Source organism: Pteropus medius, unplaced genomic scaffold (genome assembly GCF_902729225.1).
Source record: "Pteropus medius unplaced genomic scaffold, Ma_sr-lr_union100, whole genome shotgun sequence".
Taxonomy (NCBI): Eukaryota; Metazoa; Chordata; class Mammalia; order Chiroptera; family Pteropodidae; genus Pteropus; species Pteropus medius.
In genome coordinates this window covers 17,543,065-17,557,962 of record NW_024349797.1, presented here as the reverse complement: position 1 = coordinate 17,557,962, position 14,898 = coordinate 17,543,065, and the positions used below count along the sequence as shown (strand labels likewise).

Genomic DNA, 14,898 nt, shown 5'->3' with positions numbered 1-14,898 from the left:
CGCGACGGCGGCGCGCGGGCCCACGAAGGTCGCAAAGGCGCGGGGCCGCAGCGGGACGCCCGGGGGCCGGCGCGGCGCTGGGCCGCAAACGCCGCCTCGGCCTCCTCCGCCGCGCCCGCTGTCTCCCGGCTCCTGAGTGGCTGGGGGGCCGGGATTAACCTTTCACCGCCGCGCCCTGTCCAATCACAGGCTCGCTCTCATGCCCGTGCGGGACGAGCGGAGCGTGCGGACGCGGAGGGGCGGCGCGGGCGCCGGCGGGATTCTCCAAGCGGCCGTGCGCCTTTGCCGCGGGCCGTGGGCGGGCCGCGAGCGGGCCGGGCGCTGCGCAGTCTCCGCAGGCGCGGGCGGGAGGGGCCGAGGCGGAGGCGCGGCGCGGCGCAGGCTGCTCCAGGCCCAGGTGAATGGAGTAACCTGACAGCGGGGACGAGGCGACGGCGAGCGGGAGGAAATGGCGGCGGCGGCGGCGGCGCCGGGCGGCACCGGGAGGCCTGGGCTGTGACGCGCGCGCCGGAGCGGGGTCCGATGGTTCTCGAAGGCCCGCGGCGCCCCGTGCTGCAGGTGAGGCGGGCTCCCGGGAGCCGCTTTGTGTCCGGGGCGGGCCCGGCCCCGCGTGGGCGCCCCGGCCCTGGGCCCGCGCTCCGGCCTGGCGCGCGGCGGGGAGACGGCGCGGGCGGATGGCGGGGCCGCGCCTGGCCCCGGGCGGCGCGGCCTTCGCGGCCGGCGTTCCCGCCCCCCCCCGCCGGGCTCTGCGCCCCGACCCTGGCGCCCCTCCCGGGTCGCCGCTCCGGAGGGACTTTGTGCGTTCGCTCCGGCACCGGAGGGGGACGCGGGCGCCGCCGCCCACGGAGGGGAGCGCGTCCTCACCGCTCGGCCGGGCCGGACGGGAGCAGGGCTTTGACAGGTCCGGGTACGCGCGCGGAGGGGTGCGGGTCGGCAGCGGCGTCGGGGGAGCATCCTGGGGACCGGCGGTGGCGGTCCCTGCGCTGGGCCTCAGTGGACACCTTCGCAAGGGCCGGGAGGGAAGGAAGCCGCTGTTGGCAGGAAAGCGCGAGCCTTAGGGGGCCCGCCCGGGGAGGATTGTTCGTGTGTGTTGGCAGGTGACCAGGTCTGGGTCCCAGGGGGCGGGTGGCCGAGGCCATCTTTCCGCCCCTCCCTTCCCCTCCGATGTTGTGTGCCAGAACATCTGGACTCTGCAAAGGAGCCTTTCTCCGTGGTTTTTAATCTTTGGGATATCAGTGTTATATTTTAAGTTAGCACATCAGATTTATGTAGATGATTTGGAAAAGCTGAGCTGCTTTGCCCACAATGCAGAGCTGCAACCACTTAACGTATCTTTAGTAGCCTGAAGATTTGTAAAAACAGAGATGAGTGGGGAGTCCTTGCTCTATAGTGTTGTCAGTGCTTTTGTGAAGAAAGTCATGTTTAAGAGGGACGCGTTACTGATCATATAAGTCTAAGTGTTCTTATGATTAGTGCGGTTTAAAACGTTCATCTAATTAAGAACATTCCTTTGAAGTCTGCTTCTTGAGGATGCTTTGAATTTTCTGAATCTTTACAGTTACCATTTTCAGTTGTCTTCGTGTTTGGTCTCCTAGTGCAGCAACCGAATGGAAAAGTGCAAAAGTTAGGAGTTAAGTAACTTGGAAAATATATGTGTATATATTTTAATGTGTTTTAATAAGAGGTTAAGTTGAAAACTGTATTGGTGCAAACATTAAACTTTCTAAATAAAAATACCCATCTTAACCAAGAGCTCCAATAATTTACAGGATGGATGATGGTACAGGATTTTGGATGTGGCTGCTAGCATATAGTCATTTTGTATTACTAATATCTTTAGGAACTAGGTTCTGGAATAATCAGTTTATTTTGCCAAGTGCCTTTAAAACTAGCTACCTGTGGGACGTGAATATTAAATGTAATAAATGCCGTGTACATACAGACATGTAGTTATTTTCAAAACTTCATTTGAGGCCATCTTTTACAAAACTTATTCTGTGGTTTAGAAATACTAAAGATTGCTCTTAATATGTTCACTTTAAGTATTTAAATGATAACAGTTTATGGATTTGTGGCATCAAAATGCTGTTTTAAGAAAAGATGTATTAGTCAAATTTTATTTGGAGAGAAAGGCTCTTTCTGCAATTATTTGAATAAGGTCTTGCTTTACTTTTTACCCTTCTGTATAAAAGTTCTGTCTTATGTATAAAAGTTATGTTTTCTGTATAAATGTTCTGTCTTCTGTATAAAAGTTCTGTCTTCTGTATAAAAGTTCTGTCTTATGTGTGTGAATTGTATAGCGAGGTGGTTTTGCCATTGCTGAGTTTTATTGTCTTGGTTTTAGAAGATGTCTTATTTTGATGTGGCTCATGACTTTATTTGATAGTGATTTTGTGGTGGTATCTGGTGGGTAGTACTCTTAGTGTAGAGCCACCTTCTAGGAAGGATGACTTTTATGGCATTGAGATATTTATTCCCTGCTACTGACAGGTGAGATGCTTGTTTCATTTGAGAAAGCAAATACCTCATTGATATTCTCTCACTTGTGACCTTAAGATCCTGTGGTCATTACTTGTGGCAAAGGAGAAAAGGGAAACATTTATTAATAAGAAGTGCGTTCTTATGTGCCAGGATGTTTCAGGTGCTTATATATATACTCATTTGATCTGCACTGTGACCCTGTCCTTATAGATAGTGTCCTTATTTTAATGCAAGGAGACTAAGACTCGGAGACCGTTGCCCCGAGTTTGTGAGTGGCAGAGCCAGGACCTTCGGGGTGTGATTTCAGAGTCCTTGCACGTGGGCTCTCTTCGTGTTGCATTGCTGTTCCCAAGTAGGTGCTTGGGAAAAACCCTGTATAACTTGTAGGTAAGTTGTTACTTAACACTTGTTGAATGAATGAAACTAACCTTAAATGTTCAGCTGACTTCTTATTATGTGACTATTTCAGACTTTTTTCCTTTTTTTGTGGTGGAATATACATAACAAAATTTATCGGTTTAACCATTTTTAAGTGTACAATTTTGTGGCATTAAATACACACATTATTTTGCAAGGATCACCACCATCCATCTCCAGAACTTTTTCCTCTTCCTCAGCTGCAGCTCTGTATCCATTAAACTCTAAATCCCATTCTGCCCTTCTCCCAGCCCCAGGCAACCATCCTTCTACTACTTCTTTCTATGACTCTGACTACTCTTGGAATCTCATTTAAGTGGAATCATACAATATTTTTCCTTTAATGACTGGCATATTTTGTTTGGCATAACATCTTCAGGGTTCATTCATTCAGGATTCATTCATCTTGTAGCATGTGTCAGGTTGTCTTCCTTATTAAGGTTGAACTTTTTAAGTTCATTGTGTACGTATGCACCACATTTATGTATGCTGTCTTTTGTAGATGGATACCTGGGTAGCTTCTACCTTTTGGCTTTGTGAATAATGCTGCTGGGAACATAGGTGTCCCAATACCTGTTTGTTTGAGTCCCAGCTTTCACTTCTTTTAGGTGCATGGCCAGAAGTGGTCAGATTGTTTCGGGATCATCAAAACACTAGACTCAGAAGTTATTGCAATAAGACAGTTATCCTACAAACAGTTCCCTCTGTCAGTTACAGACTTTTTCTCCTCCTGAGGCCCAGGATTGACTCCTTTTTATGAGTTCTTATCAGAGTCTGGCAATTGGATATTCAAATAACAATTTACTCAATTAATCCATCACGGAGCTATGTTGTGCTCGTTTTGATGCCAGAAGGATACGGGTAAGGTCTGTGTTTAACTTGTGTAAATATTAAGTTGGAGCCGAGTGATTTATCTTGTTTACCTTGTGCTCAGCTTTTTGGACATTCAGGAGTTTAGCTCATTCTGAAAGCCCAGTGGGTGCATGTTTTATTATTTGTCTGCTTTGAGAAAGGATTTGTGATTGTCTTAAAATAATGTTTGAGAGGACTGTGAAAATGGTAAAAGTTGAGTACAGTGTGGAGGGGGATAGAGGGAATTAGATGAGAAGCTTAGGGCAAGGAGAGCTCAGCCATCTTCATGTAACTAACTAAGGGTTTTGTTTTTTTTTAATTAGTCAAAGCAGAAGTACAAATTATACTTGGCATTGATTAATGGAAGGAAGTATACCAATTAATCAGGAGCAGGCTTTTGTATGAAGAATAGATAATTGAATTCTTACGTGAATGACATTAACAATACATAGAGAAAATGTTTTACACTTTACAAGTGATAGAGAAACATTTTTCACATGCCATTTTGGAGAAACTGGATAAAAGCCTCAGGCATAATAGACAAGCTTTAATATACGTGTACATTGTTCTGGTAATTTAATTTATTAGAGTTTAGTTAATTTATCATTCAGATCACGTCCCCGAAATATCAGTTGTCACAGGCTTTTGACAATTGCCAAATGACAGTTCATCCATTCACAAATTAACTCTTTTCTTGACAATATAGATTTCCGAATTTCTCTCTGTCCATCTTAGAAATGTGTGTTGGCCTAAAAGTAGGACTGTTTGGATGGCGGTGTATACTCAGTGAATGAATACAGAGAGAAAGTGTTACAGTTGACCCTTGAATGATGAGGGGGTTAAGGGGCACGACACCTGCTCAGTCAAAATCTGTATAACTTGACTCCCCCAAAACTTAGGTTGTCCCTCTCTATCCTCACAGGACCCCCTGTGAATACCAAAATCCTTGGATGCTCAGGTTCCCTATATAAAATGGCATAGGTCAATGCATACAGCAGGCTCTCCGCATCTGTGGACTCCCAACCATGGATCGAAAACAGTACAGGTATTTATTGAAAAAAATGCGCGTATAAAGGGACCCACGTTGTTTGAGGCTCACCTGTACTTTTGAGGTGTACCTGATGAAATTGAAATTTTCAGTCATGTTGGAAGACCTTTGTTAAAATAAATTCTTAGTACAAAATGGCTTTCTTATTTATCTAAAACTGTCAGAACTGTTGGTTCTCCTTTAATATGCAAAGTTGCTATGCATTTTAAATAAGTGATTAAGAAGATGCCTCAAGAAAGCATTACCCGAAGATGTCAGTAAGACTAGAAATAAGACATGAAAGACTTAAATTTTGGTCTTAGTGATTTGATTAAGTACTTAGAAGCTAACACAAGGTTATGGAGAATAACATTGCTTGTACGTTAAGCTTTTAAAAAGTTCGTAACTTTTGATTTTGGACCAATGTGCCTGGTTCCTCTCCATTTGTGAGGTACACGTGATTAGCTGCATAGAAACATTGTGGACTAAGAGAAGTTGTAAGAACTTCATAGAAGAAAACTGCTATAAAAATTGGGAGTTTTACAGGTACGGTAGGCTTTCTCATTGTTGAAGCGGGTTAACCCTGATAGTTGGGGTTGTTCTTTTTTAGGCGACAGCTCAATATGTGCAGTAAAGTAGGGATTTAAAAAAATAGATTTGCAAATTCTTTGGGGGATTAGAAGATGTCAGTAAAGCATAATGAGAGGAGGATTTCAGGTTAGAAACTGATCTTGATGTAGAAAGCGTCTTTGATGAAGGAGTTAGGTCAGTAACTCTCCTTGAAGAGAGAAAAAGGCAGTAGAATTGCCTGCTTTTTTGAGATTCTAGGATTTCTGGCGTCCCTTCGCTGTTAGCCACTTAGGGAGGGCAAGGGCAGGTGGTGACCCCAAAGGCAGGAGTGGCCTCTCTGCCTCTGAGCCGTCCTGCTACACGGCCATCACTCACTGGTGGCTCCAGTTAATGGTATTTTAAGCTTTTTAACTTTGCAAAATTAAATATTAATATCTTATTATAGCATTACAGGGATGTTTAAGAGTAAGTTGTTGGCGTCAGAGAGACCAGGGTTCAAATTCAGATTCCTCCGGTTTATAGCTGAGGAACATGGGTGTACGGCAGCCTCTCTGAGTCTCATCGTTGGTAAACTGCTCATAATAATCTTATCTACTTCTTGAGGTTGTGAGAAAAAAATAAATTCCTGAAGCTCTTAGACGAATTCTGACACATAGCTATTATTGGATAAATTTTAGTTGATATTTTTAATTTAAATATGTATGTTAGAGAAAATTATGCTACCTTCTTGATGTGACTAGATTTTATTATGATCCCCCCAATCATCAATATTTAGATGTATATGCAATACATTTGTAATGGAGATGTTGAAGAAAAGAGGGCTTTGAGAGCAGTATTCCACAGATTTTCTCTATTGAGAATTGTCTATACTGGATCAAATGGTTCAACTATTTTAGTGATACCAAGTGTAATAGTACCTTAAATATTGCTGACTTTCTCTAAATAACCATTCTTCTATCGTGCATGAATGAATGCACCATCTTTGAATCTGTCTTTTGAACCAGCCTAAACTTTTTATATATGTGTCACATAGACTTGATGCGGGCCAATGGTTTTTGCTCTTGGAGGCTTCTGATTTGATGAAAGATATGAATCTTATCCCTAGAATAATGTGCATATTCATAATGTTATGTAAAATTATAGTAGCTACAGTGACTCTGCCTGAACACTACCCATAGTTGCTTGATTTAGGCTGTGTCTACACATAGAAAGACAAGTAATAGTTAACTAAGGGACAGCAACAAAATTCCAGATGATCAAGGCATGGGTTCCACGTGACTGGTGCAACTGACTGAATAGTGCAAAATCATGAGTGGCTAAGAAACCTGTGTTCCGGTTTGCTTTTACTTCTGAATAACTAGCCGCATTTTAAGGGAAGGTTACCTTGGCTTTTCTAGACTTAGTTTTAATTTTCTCACTAGTAAAGTGAGAACATTCACAAGTCCTCAGGATATCTTAAAGTCAGTCATCTTTGAAGCACCCATGTAATTCGGGTACCTCTCCATTTCACGCTGAGAATAAACTAAATGTGAGGCGTGGAAAAGAGAGACCGCGTTCGCTGAGCGTGAAGGTTCGGATATGAAAGGACATGATGGGATTGTGAGGTGTTCTGAGGAGGAACTGGAAGATGAAAACGGGGAAGCAGTCATAACAAGTCAAGTCACATTTTGCCTTGAATGAACGGATGGCAGAATCTTTCAGAGACAGTTCAGTTCCTTCATTTTCTACCTCTGCGTCTGGTACAGGTTAGTAAATGTTAATGCTTGAGAATCTGACAAACTGTTTAAAGCTTTCTACCTGATCTGTATGGCGAAGTACAGGTAACCCATAGAGGCCCTGGCGCTGTTAATGAGAAAAGTGTCTAACAGGAACCCTGGTGTTTTAATTTTGAAACCTTTTATTTGTAACTGTATTGAGATGACCTATCTTTTTTACCTAAACGTTGAAAAGAAAACTCCAATTTTTAAATCTTTATATGTATCTGCCAAATATAATAAACAAGTGATTTATTAACCGTAGATCAAATATAATTTTGGGTGTTTTAAGGACCATGCATAATTTCGTTGATAAAAAAATAAAGAAGTAATAGAACAACGTAAATTAGGCATTTAAATGTAGCATGTAAATTGAACTGGAGTTAAGTCGAGCTATAATTTCTATACACTACTGTATTAAAAGGAGTAATTCTTTATTACTTATATAACACATAGACTTTGGTTTCTAACATTTCTTCAATAAATATGGGAAATAAGGCATTGCCAAAAGGTGCTTTCCATTTTGGATATGTTTGTAAAAACCTTTCCATTGACATGTGAACAGAATTCTGAAGGAGAAAATTGTTTTTACACTCAATCTTTGTAAACCTATAACTTTTCCCATTTCTGAAAATTAGGGGAATTCCAGAAATTTTTTTACTTAGGAGCTGGGTTGGCCCATAGTTTGGCCAAGAGTAGGAAAAGAAATAATTTTCTTACAGCCCCTTCAGCATATGCACACACATATGCACATACAGTACACACACGCACTTATACACGCATGTATGCATATATGAACTCTGTGTCTGGCCTCAGCAGCAAATGTTCTGGTAAAGTGCTTACCCGCATTGTCTGTCTGGAGTGGAGAAAAAGGTACACAGTACATTTTATTTTCTATAATATAGTTTGTTTCGCTATGTCTGAATCCCCTTTGTGATAGTAATCTCTCCTAAGGTAGCACTTTTCACTAGAGAAAGAAGTCATCTTGTAGTGTTTATGTAAGCAGGAAGTCTTGTTTAGTCTTCAGCTGAATGGAATAAAGATGCTGGAAAAAGTGGTGAGTCATATAGTCAGTTACTGTGTATCTGTTGAGCACCTATGTTCCCAGACGAGACGGGTCTGGCGAAACGCCAGTGGGCAGGGCTGACTTCAGCCGCTAAGGTTTTATAATGAAAGCAATATTTACTTAGGTGCAGGTTCAGTTAAAAATAAAATATTCGGTTATTTTGCTTCTGTTTATGTGAAATTGGGTCCCCTCTTATTCAACCCCTTGGGGAAATCAAAAGGAGCATATCAGGATGCAGCTTATTTTGACTGGCAGATCAGTGTAAATAGATACCTCCTTTGAGATCATAGTGAACTGTATATTGTGGAAATAAAAGTTTGGAGTCAGATACAATTTTAGGTAGAATTCCACTTCTCCCATTTATTAGTCAAATGGCCTTGGATAAGTTATTTCAAATTCCTGTAAAATGGAGATACTCGTTTTAGTGTTGTTTTGAGGATAACATTAAACCAGACAATGGAACTTTAGTGCTCAAAAAATGTAAAATGTCTCCCTTCCCTTCTTACTCTGGGAGCTTTTGGTATTTCATACTCACCATGGTAAATGAAGAATTTTTATGCATTGTGTAAAGGATTGTTTTCTTTTTTAAAAATCTTTAAATGAAATCAGTTTCTCTTGATATACAGGAAAGTACATAAATCGCAAGGATATACACAGTGAACAACCTGTAAGCAAGCGCCAGCTTAAGGAACAAATATGCCCAGTACTTTAAAAAAATTTTTTTTAAATTACATTATTAATTACAGTTGACATTCAATATTATTTTCTACTCTGCTATCTTAATTCTGCCCAGTATTTTATAAGCTCCTCTCAATGCTCCCTCCCAAAGGCCCCCCCAAAAAAGGGTAAACACCATGCCAACTTTCTCTTACTTTTAACTTTTATAATGGAAATCATACAGTATGATTTTGTGTTGGAGTTTTGTGTTGGGTTTCTTTCACTTAACATTTTTAGTTTGTGAGATTTCATGTTGAATCGTCTAGTAAGTATTCTGTTATATGAATATGTCAGTATTGTATTTTGTTCATGGGTATTAGGCTCGTTTTCAGTTTTGGTTATTATGAACAATGCAGTTTTGGGCATTGTGCATATTTTTCTGATGAATATAAGCACATATTTCAGTTGGGCATACACTTAGGAATGGAGCTACTTGGGATATAGGGTATGTGTACATTCAGCTACAGTAGTTACTTCCAAATTTACAGTTCTACCTACAGTATATGAAAATTCTCTAAGCTCCACATTCTCCCCCAGACTTGATAGTCTGTCTTCATTTTAACTATTCTGATGGGTGTGTGGTAGTAGCTCATTGTGGTTTAATTTGTATTGCTCTAATTTTTTAAGTTTGTTGGCCATTTTGATATCCTGTGCTGTGAAATCCTCTTTGCCTACTTTCTATTTGCTTGTCTGCCTTTTTCTTATTGATCTGTAGGTGTTTATCTCCTGCTCTGGCCTATCTTCACTCTCTTAATCAGATCATTTAATGAACAGTTCTAATTTTAATGTAATCCAGTTTGTCAATTTTTTTTTTATAATTAGTGCTTTTTACATCTTGTCTAAGAAATTTCTGCTCACCCCAAGAACATGAAGGTATTCGCCTGTGTTTTTTTCCTAATAACTTTTTGGTTTGATTTTGTACATTTATAGATCTGTAATCTGACTGGCATTGATTTTTGTGTGTGCTGTGAGGCAGGAGTCAAGATTTACTGTTTCCATCTGGACACATGGTTAACGCAGCTTGTGTTCGGAAGGGCCATTCTTTTCCCTATGTTCCTGCAGTATTGTTTTTGCCATTAACTAACCTTATATGTCTGGGTCTGTTTTCATATTTTATTGTTTCATTGTCTTTTCTTGTGCCAGCACCTACACTGTGTTAATTATTGTACTAAGTCATAATAAATTGATTTTTTTTTTTTTTGTTAAGCCATCTTTGCATTCCTTGTGACAAACCACAACCGGTCATGATGCATTTTCCTTTTTATATATTCTTGGACTTGGTTGCTGATATTTTGTTTAGGATTTTTACATTTTTTGTTTGAGAGCTAGGTCTGTAATTTTATTTTCCTGTACTGTCGTTGTCAGGTTTTGGTGTCAAGTTTTGCGGATCTCAGGGGAAAAGTTGAGAAGTATTCTCTCATTTTTGTCTTTCTGAAGAGTTTGTTTTTTAAGATTGCAGTTATTCTTTATTTAGAAGAATTCACTAGTGAAGCATCTGGGCTTGGAGTTTTTAATAATCAATTTTTAATAATCTGTTTTCTTTAAAAGCTATAGGCCTCTTTACATTTTTGTTTCTTTGGATGTTAACTTTGGTAAATTATGCTTTTTCAAGGAATTTGTCCACTTCATTTAAAGTATTTCCTAAGAAGTAATCGATACCAAAAATAACCACATTAATTTTGCTCCACTTGAAAAAAATTACAACTTTTTAAGAGATCATTAAGTAATATAAAGAATACTCTGTTGTGGTACATGGAAGAATAGACAATGGTAAATGCTACTTGAATTAGGTTTTTTACATTCTTAGAAGTTAGGCACAAGTGTGATTTATGTGGACAAAGTTAGTTCCCTGAAAACTAATGGTATTCAAAAGCTGTTGGTATGTGAAATCTAATTAGATTGGAAGCTAAATTTTTAATCTTTGACCAAAATTCACTTTGGATTAATCCAACTAGTGAATTATAATTTAACATATTCTTTATTATTCTTTGAAGGAGTTTTTCTAAGTAATAGTAAAAATAAGTATAAAATAGGAGTATCTTAACATTTTGAGAGAGGGACAATCAATATTCAAATGCCTCAATGATTGAGGAGCAGTTACCCAGGGGATGGGAAGTGCAGAGGCTTTGGGATAGGCAAGAGCTTGGTGGAGGTTCTGAGAAATCCTATGACTGGGAAGAGGTGGTGGAGTTACACAAGCCCCAGTTAGAGAGGTGGATGCAGGGATGTGCGTAGTAAGGATTTTGGATTTTATCCTAAGTGCAAAGGGAATCCATTGATGGTTTTGAGCCATCTTGCTGTACTGGTTTGATTCATTATTTTTCTCATACCTAGAGTTACATGATACTTTGAGCTCCATTAGTACTCTTGTTTTTAATCTCTTCTCTTTTTTTCTGGGACTGATGTTCGTAGTCCTTGGCAAGAGGTTAAGTCTGGCTAGTAACATATATATACTTGTGCTTTTAGTATTGCATCCTGTGTGTATCACATTGTGTGTTTGCCACTCCGACAGTTACTAAGTCCCCTAGGGTGCCAGACTTTAATCTCTGTGATAAGGTGTAAGCAGATGTGGAAAATTCTAAAGTACGTATTGAGTGTCCTAGTGGCTTTGCTCATGTTAAGGCAGTATAGGACGTTAAAAACATGCTAGTTTGCAGGATATGGTGGCTGCCAGTTTTGTCCTTCAGTCCAGTATGGATTCTTTCTTTTTTTTTAAGAGGGGTAGAAATATTCTGCAGTTGTAGTTTTGGTTCTTGCTCCTCTTCCCATTCTTTGTAGTCCCCAAATTTGGTAGCAAAGTAGTGTGCTCTCAGTTGACCTTCAAGCTGAGGCTCTCAGAGAATGTTCTTTTGTAAGACTCCTGCAGTGTCTAACCTCCTCCCTCCAAGACATGCAGTTCTTTTTTCTACAGCAGACATCTTACCTGTTTTTTAGTGATTTGCATATTTGACTTGGCTAATGAGTTACATGTATGTGTTGTGGTTTATGTAGGGGAGCAAGAGGAGCCTCAGGCGGACAGCTTTGTAGGTTCCATAATAGAAATGAGGTTGACACTGGAAGGTGAGGCCATTAGCCCCAGGTCTTGCAAATGGATTCAGTCACCACTCGGACTTTGCGCCTGCCTCCTTTTCTGTCTCTGTAATATATGTATGTTGGCTTTAATTGTAACACAGTCGACCAACATAAGGGTTGTTACCCTAGGATGCTGCATTTATTCTGATGCTGCTGCTTTTTTGAAACATTTAATGGAGGGTTTAACATTTTAAAAAAATTATATTTAGCAGTAGCAAATCTTCATCTTTTTAGATTAGTTTAATTTTTAGAACAACCACAAATTCCCTTGGCAGCTAAGCATGGCTCTCTCAAGTAGAAATGGGAAGTAGGCAGGCAAGGTTAGAGAACTGGAGCTAGAGATGGGGTCCCCAACCATCCTGGCTCATCCCGAGTTGGGGGACATGTGTGGGTGGTTCCTGTGACAGGGACTTTCAGTGCACTAACGGGGACAGGTCCAGGCAAGCCAGTATGAGTAGAGGCAGTGTTCGTAACCAGGAAAAGAAATGTTCTCTAAAGGGAAGAGTAAAGCCTGAAGTTTCTTCTTTGTTGTGTTCAGATGTTCTTGTCCTGGGCTGGCCTGTGGAGTGAGTTGTTTGGGCCTGAGGTTAACTCCATGAGCATGAAGCCAGCAGTTCGAGGTTCAGATCCCTGTAGAGCTATACATAAGGTCCTTAATGATCTGCGTAGCTCCAGCTTCTCACCAGTTTCGTCGTTTGACCATTCCATGGACCAGTGCTCCAGGCCGCTGGTACTTCCCTCAGCTTGACCTGCATGGTGTCTGTGTACTTCCCTCAGCTTGACCTGCACGGGCTGTCTCCTCGCCCCCTGTGCCCTGTACTGTCCCCTCCCTGACTAACTCAGTCTACAAAACTGACCTCTAGTCCAGTTCTCACTTTCTCCAGAGTACAGATTTGCATTAGGGATGCCTTTCTCACTAAATATTTGTCGAATGAATGAATAAGGGGCAGGAAGTAAAACAAAGGTTTTTAAATGGGGGAAGCCAACTTCAATATTACTTTTTATACTACTCTTAAGTAAAATTGGGTAAGTTCCAATTTTCTGTATTCTACTGATAGCCAAACATATATATCGGTATAGTAGTGTTTTGTTTCTAACTTTGTTTCACAGTATTTCAAGCTTATGAATAGAATTCCCTGCATTTACCAATAGTTAACATTTGCCATATTTGCATTCTCTTTCTTTCTGCATGTCATTGTTTTTTTTTTTTTTTTATGAAAAATTTTTAAATAAGTTGCAGGCATCATACTCTTCACTACCAAATGTTTCTAAGAACAGAAACATTCTCGTACATAACCACCTTATAGTTATTACTGTCAGGGAATTTAACATTGATAATGATATTTCAATTTTACCTGAGTTCCTACGGGGGAGGGGAAAAACTCTTCTTCTGTGTTCTAGTTCAGTGGCTGGGGACTGAATGAAACAGGCAAAGGACAGGTTAACGAAAGGAGTGAGTCACTGGAAGAAGCGAAAACCCAAAGAAGTGGTTAGGCCTGAGAGCTCACATACCGTTTTATTAAAGGGTAATAAATCGTGGAGAAGTGATAAGACAAAGGAAAAGAGTTTGGGCTTCTGGGTGATAAACCTGTGCGGGAAACTAATGGATGGTAAGAAAGGATTCTTTCGGTCAGGTTTGTGTGTGCAGAGTCAAGTCAGATAGGGTCTCTAGTGATAGGCGTCATCTCCTCTCCCCGAACTGGAGTGGGGCGAAGGGACACCTTCACAAAGGGAAATTTGTGGTCTGCCTTTAGGCAGAAAGCGGGAGGGCAGAGAATTCCACCTGTTTGCTGCTTCCCGTTTGCCTTCAGCTCAAAAATTATCTTTATGCCAAGTGACATATTTTGAGGTGGTGTATTCTGATCCTCCTTCATTCCAATGATGTCCTTTTTAGCCAGTTTCCTTCCTTAATACAGGAGTCAATCCGGGAGCAAGTCATATGTTTAGTTGTCATGTCTCTTTCTCTCTTAATCTGATGGTTTCTCAGCTTTTATCTTTAATGATACTGACATTTTTGAAGAGCATGAGCTAGTTGTTTTGTAAATAAATCTCAGGTTTGGTTTTCAAGTTTACTCGTGATTAGATTCAGGTTTTATACTTTTGGCAGGAAAACTACATAAATGGTATTATATCTCACTTCATCGTATTAGGAGGTACATGTTGTCAGTTTGTCCCAATATTGGTGATGTTAAAACTTTGTCACTTAGAGTAAGTTAAAATGATATTTATTAGGTTTTTCCAATGAAAAATTTCACTTTTTGTTTGAATTAGTAGATAATCTTTGCAGAGATACTTTGAGACTTAGCATCCGTAAATGATTCTTGCCTCAGTTTTACTAATGCGATGGTTAAAAATGGTGATGTTTTGGTCATTCCTTCTACATTTATTAGTTGACATTGAATAGCATTTTATCTGGATTTTAAACCTAGTAAAATTCCCTTTCTAAAATAAAAATTAATGAGAAGTATTATTTGAGCCTTTAGGTTTGCCCAGTTGTACTTGAAACATTAGTTTTAAGTTGCCGAAACGTTTTCAGGGTCAGTGTTGTCGACTAAAAAATGATATTGGTGTTTTATCACCAAAAAGCATTTATTTGGGAAAAAGAAAGGATTGCAACCCAGAGCATGGAGCCATGGCAGGCCACATGCACCCTCTGGCCTTCGTGCCAAGATGGAAGGGTATTTACAGAAGGGAAGAGGAGGAAAAAAGAAAGGGAAGTTAGCACCATAGAGCTTTATTATAACCAGAGTTCTTCGGTAGGTGTTCTCTCTCGTGATTATGCGGAGTGCAGAGCTTCTGTAAGCCCTAGCTCCTCCTGTCGACCTTGCCGATTGGTGATGTTTGCTTAAAGTTCCAGTTGGTCTTTGTAGGGAGCAGGGGGCAAGGATGGGGCATTAAACTTGTTAAAATCATTTGGATTGTTTAAAGTCTTTAAAAGATAG

At 40.6% G+C, this 14,898-nt stretch overlaps 1 protein-coding gene across 7 annotated transcripts in view; it reads left to right on the top strand.

Moving 5' to 3' along the window:
* The first annotated feature begins 266 nt into the window (after nucleotides 1-266).
* Nucleotides 267-14,898, top strand: part of DICER1 (dicer 1, ribonuclease III) — a 66,532-nt gene continuing 51,900 nt past the window's right edge. For 3 of the 7 annotated variants that reach the window (XM_039884137.1, XM_039884135.1, XM_039884132.1), the window contains exon 1: nucleotides 416-558. Coding sequence is in view for 1 of the 7 variants with exons in the window: in XM_039884138.1 (XP_039740072.1) it covers nucleotides 523-558 (36 nt within the window). In the remaining 6 variants the exon portion in view is untranslated. The other 4 variants (XM_039884136.1, XM_039884134.1, XM_039884138.1 and 1 more) reach the window with 4 other exon arrangements.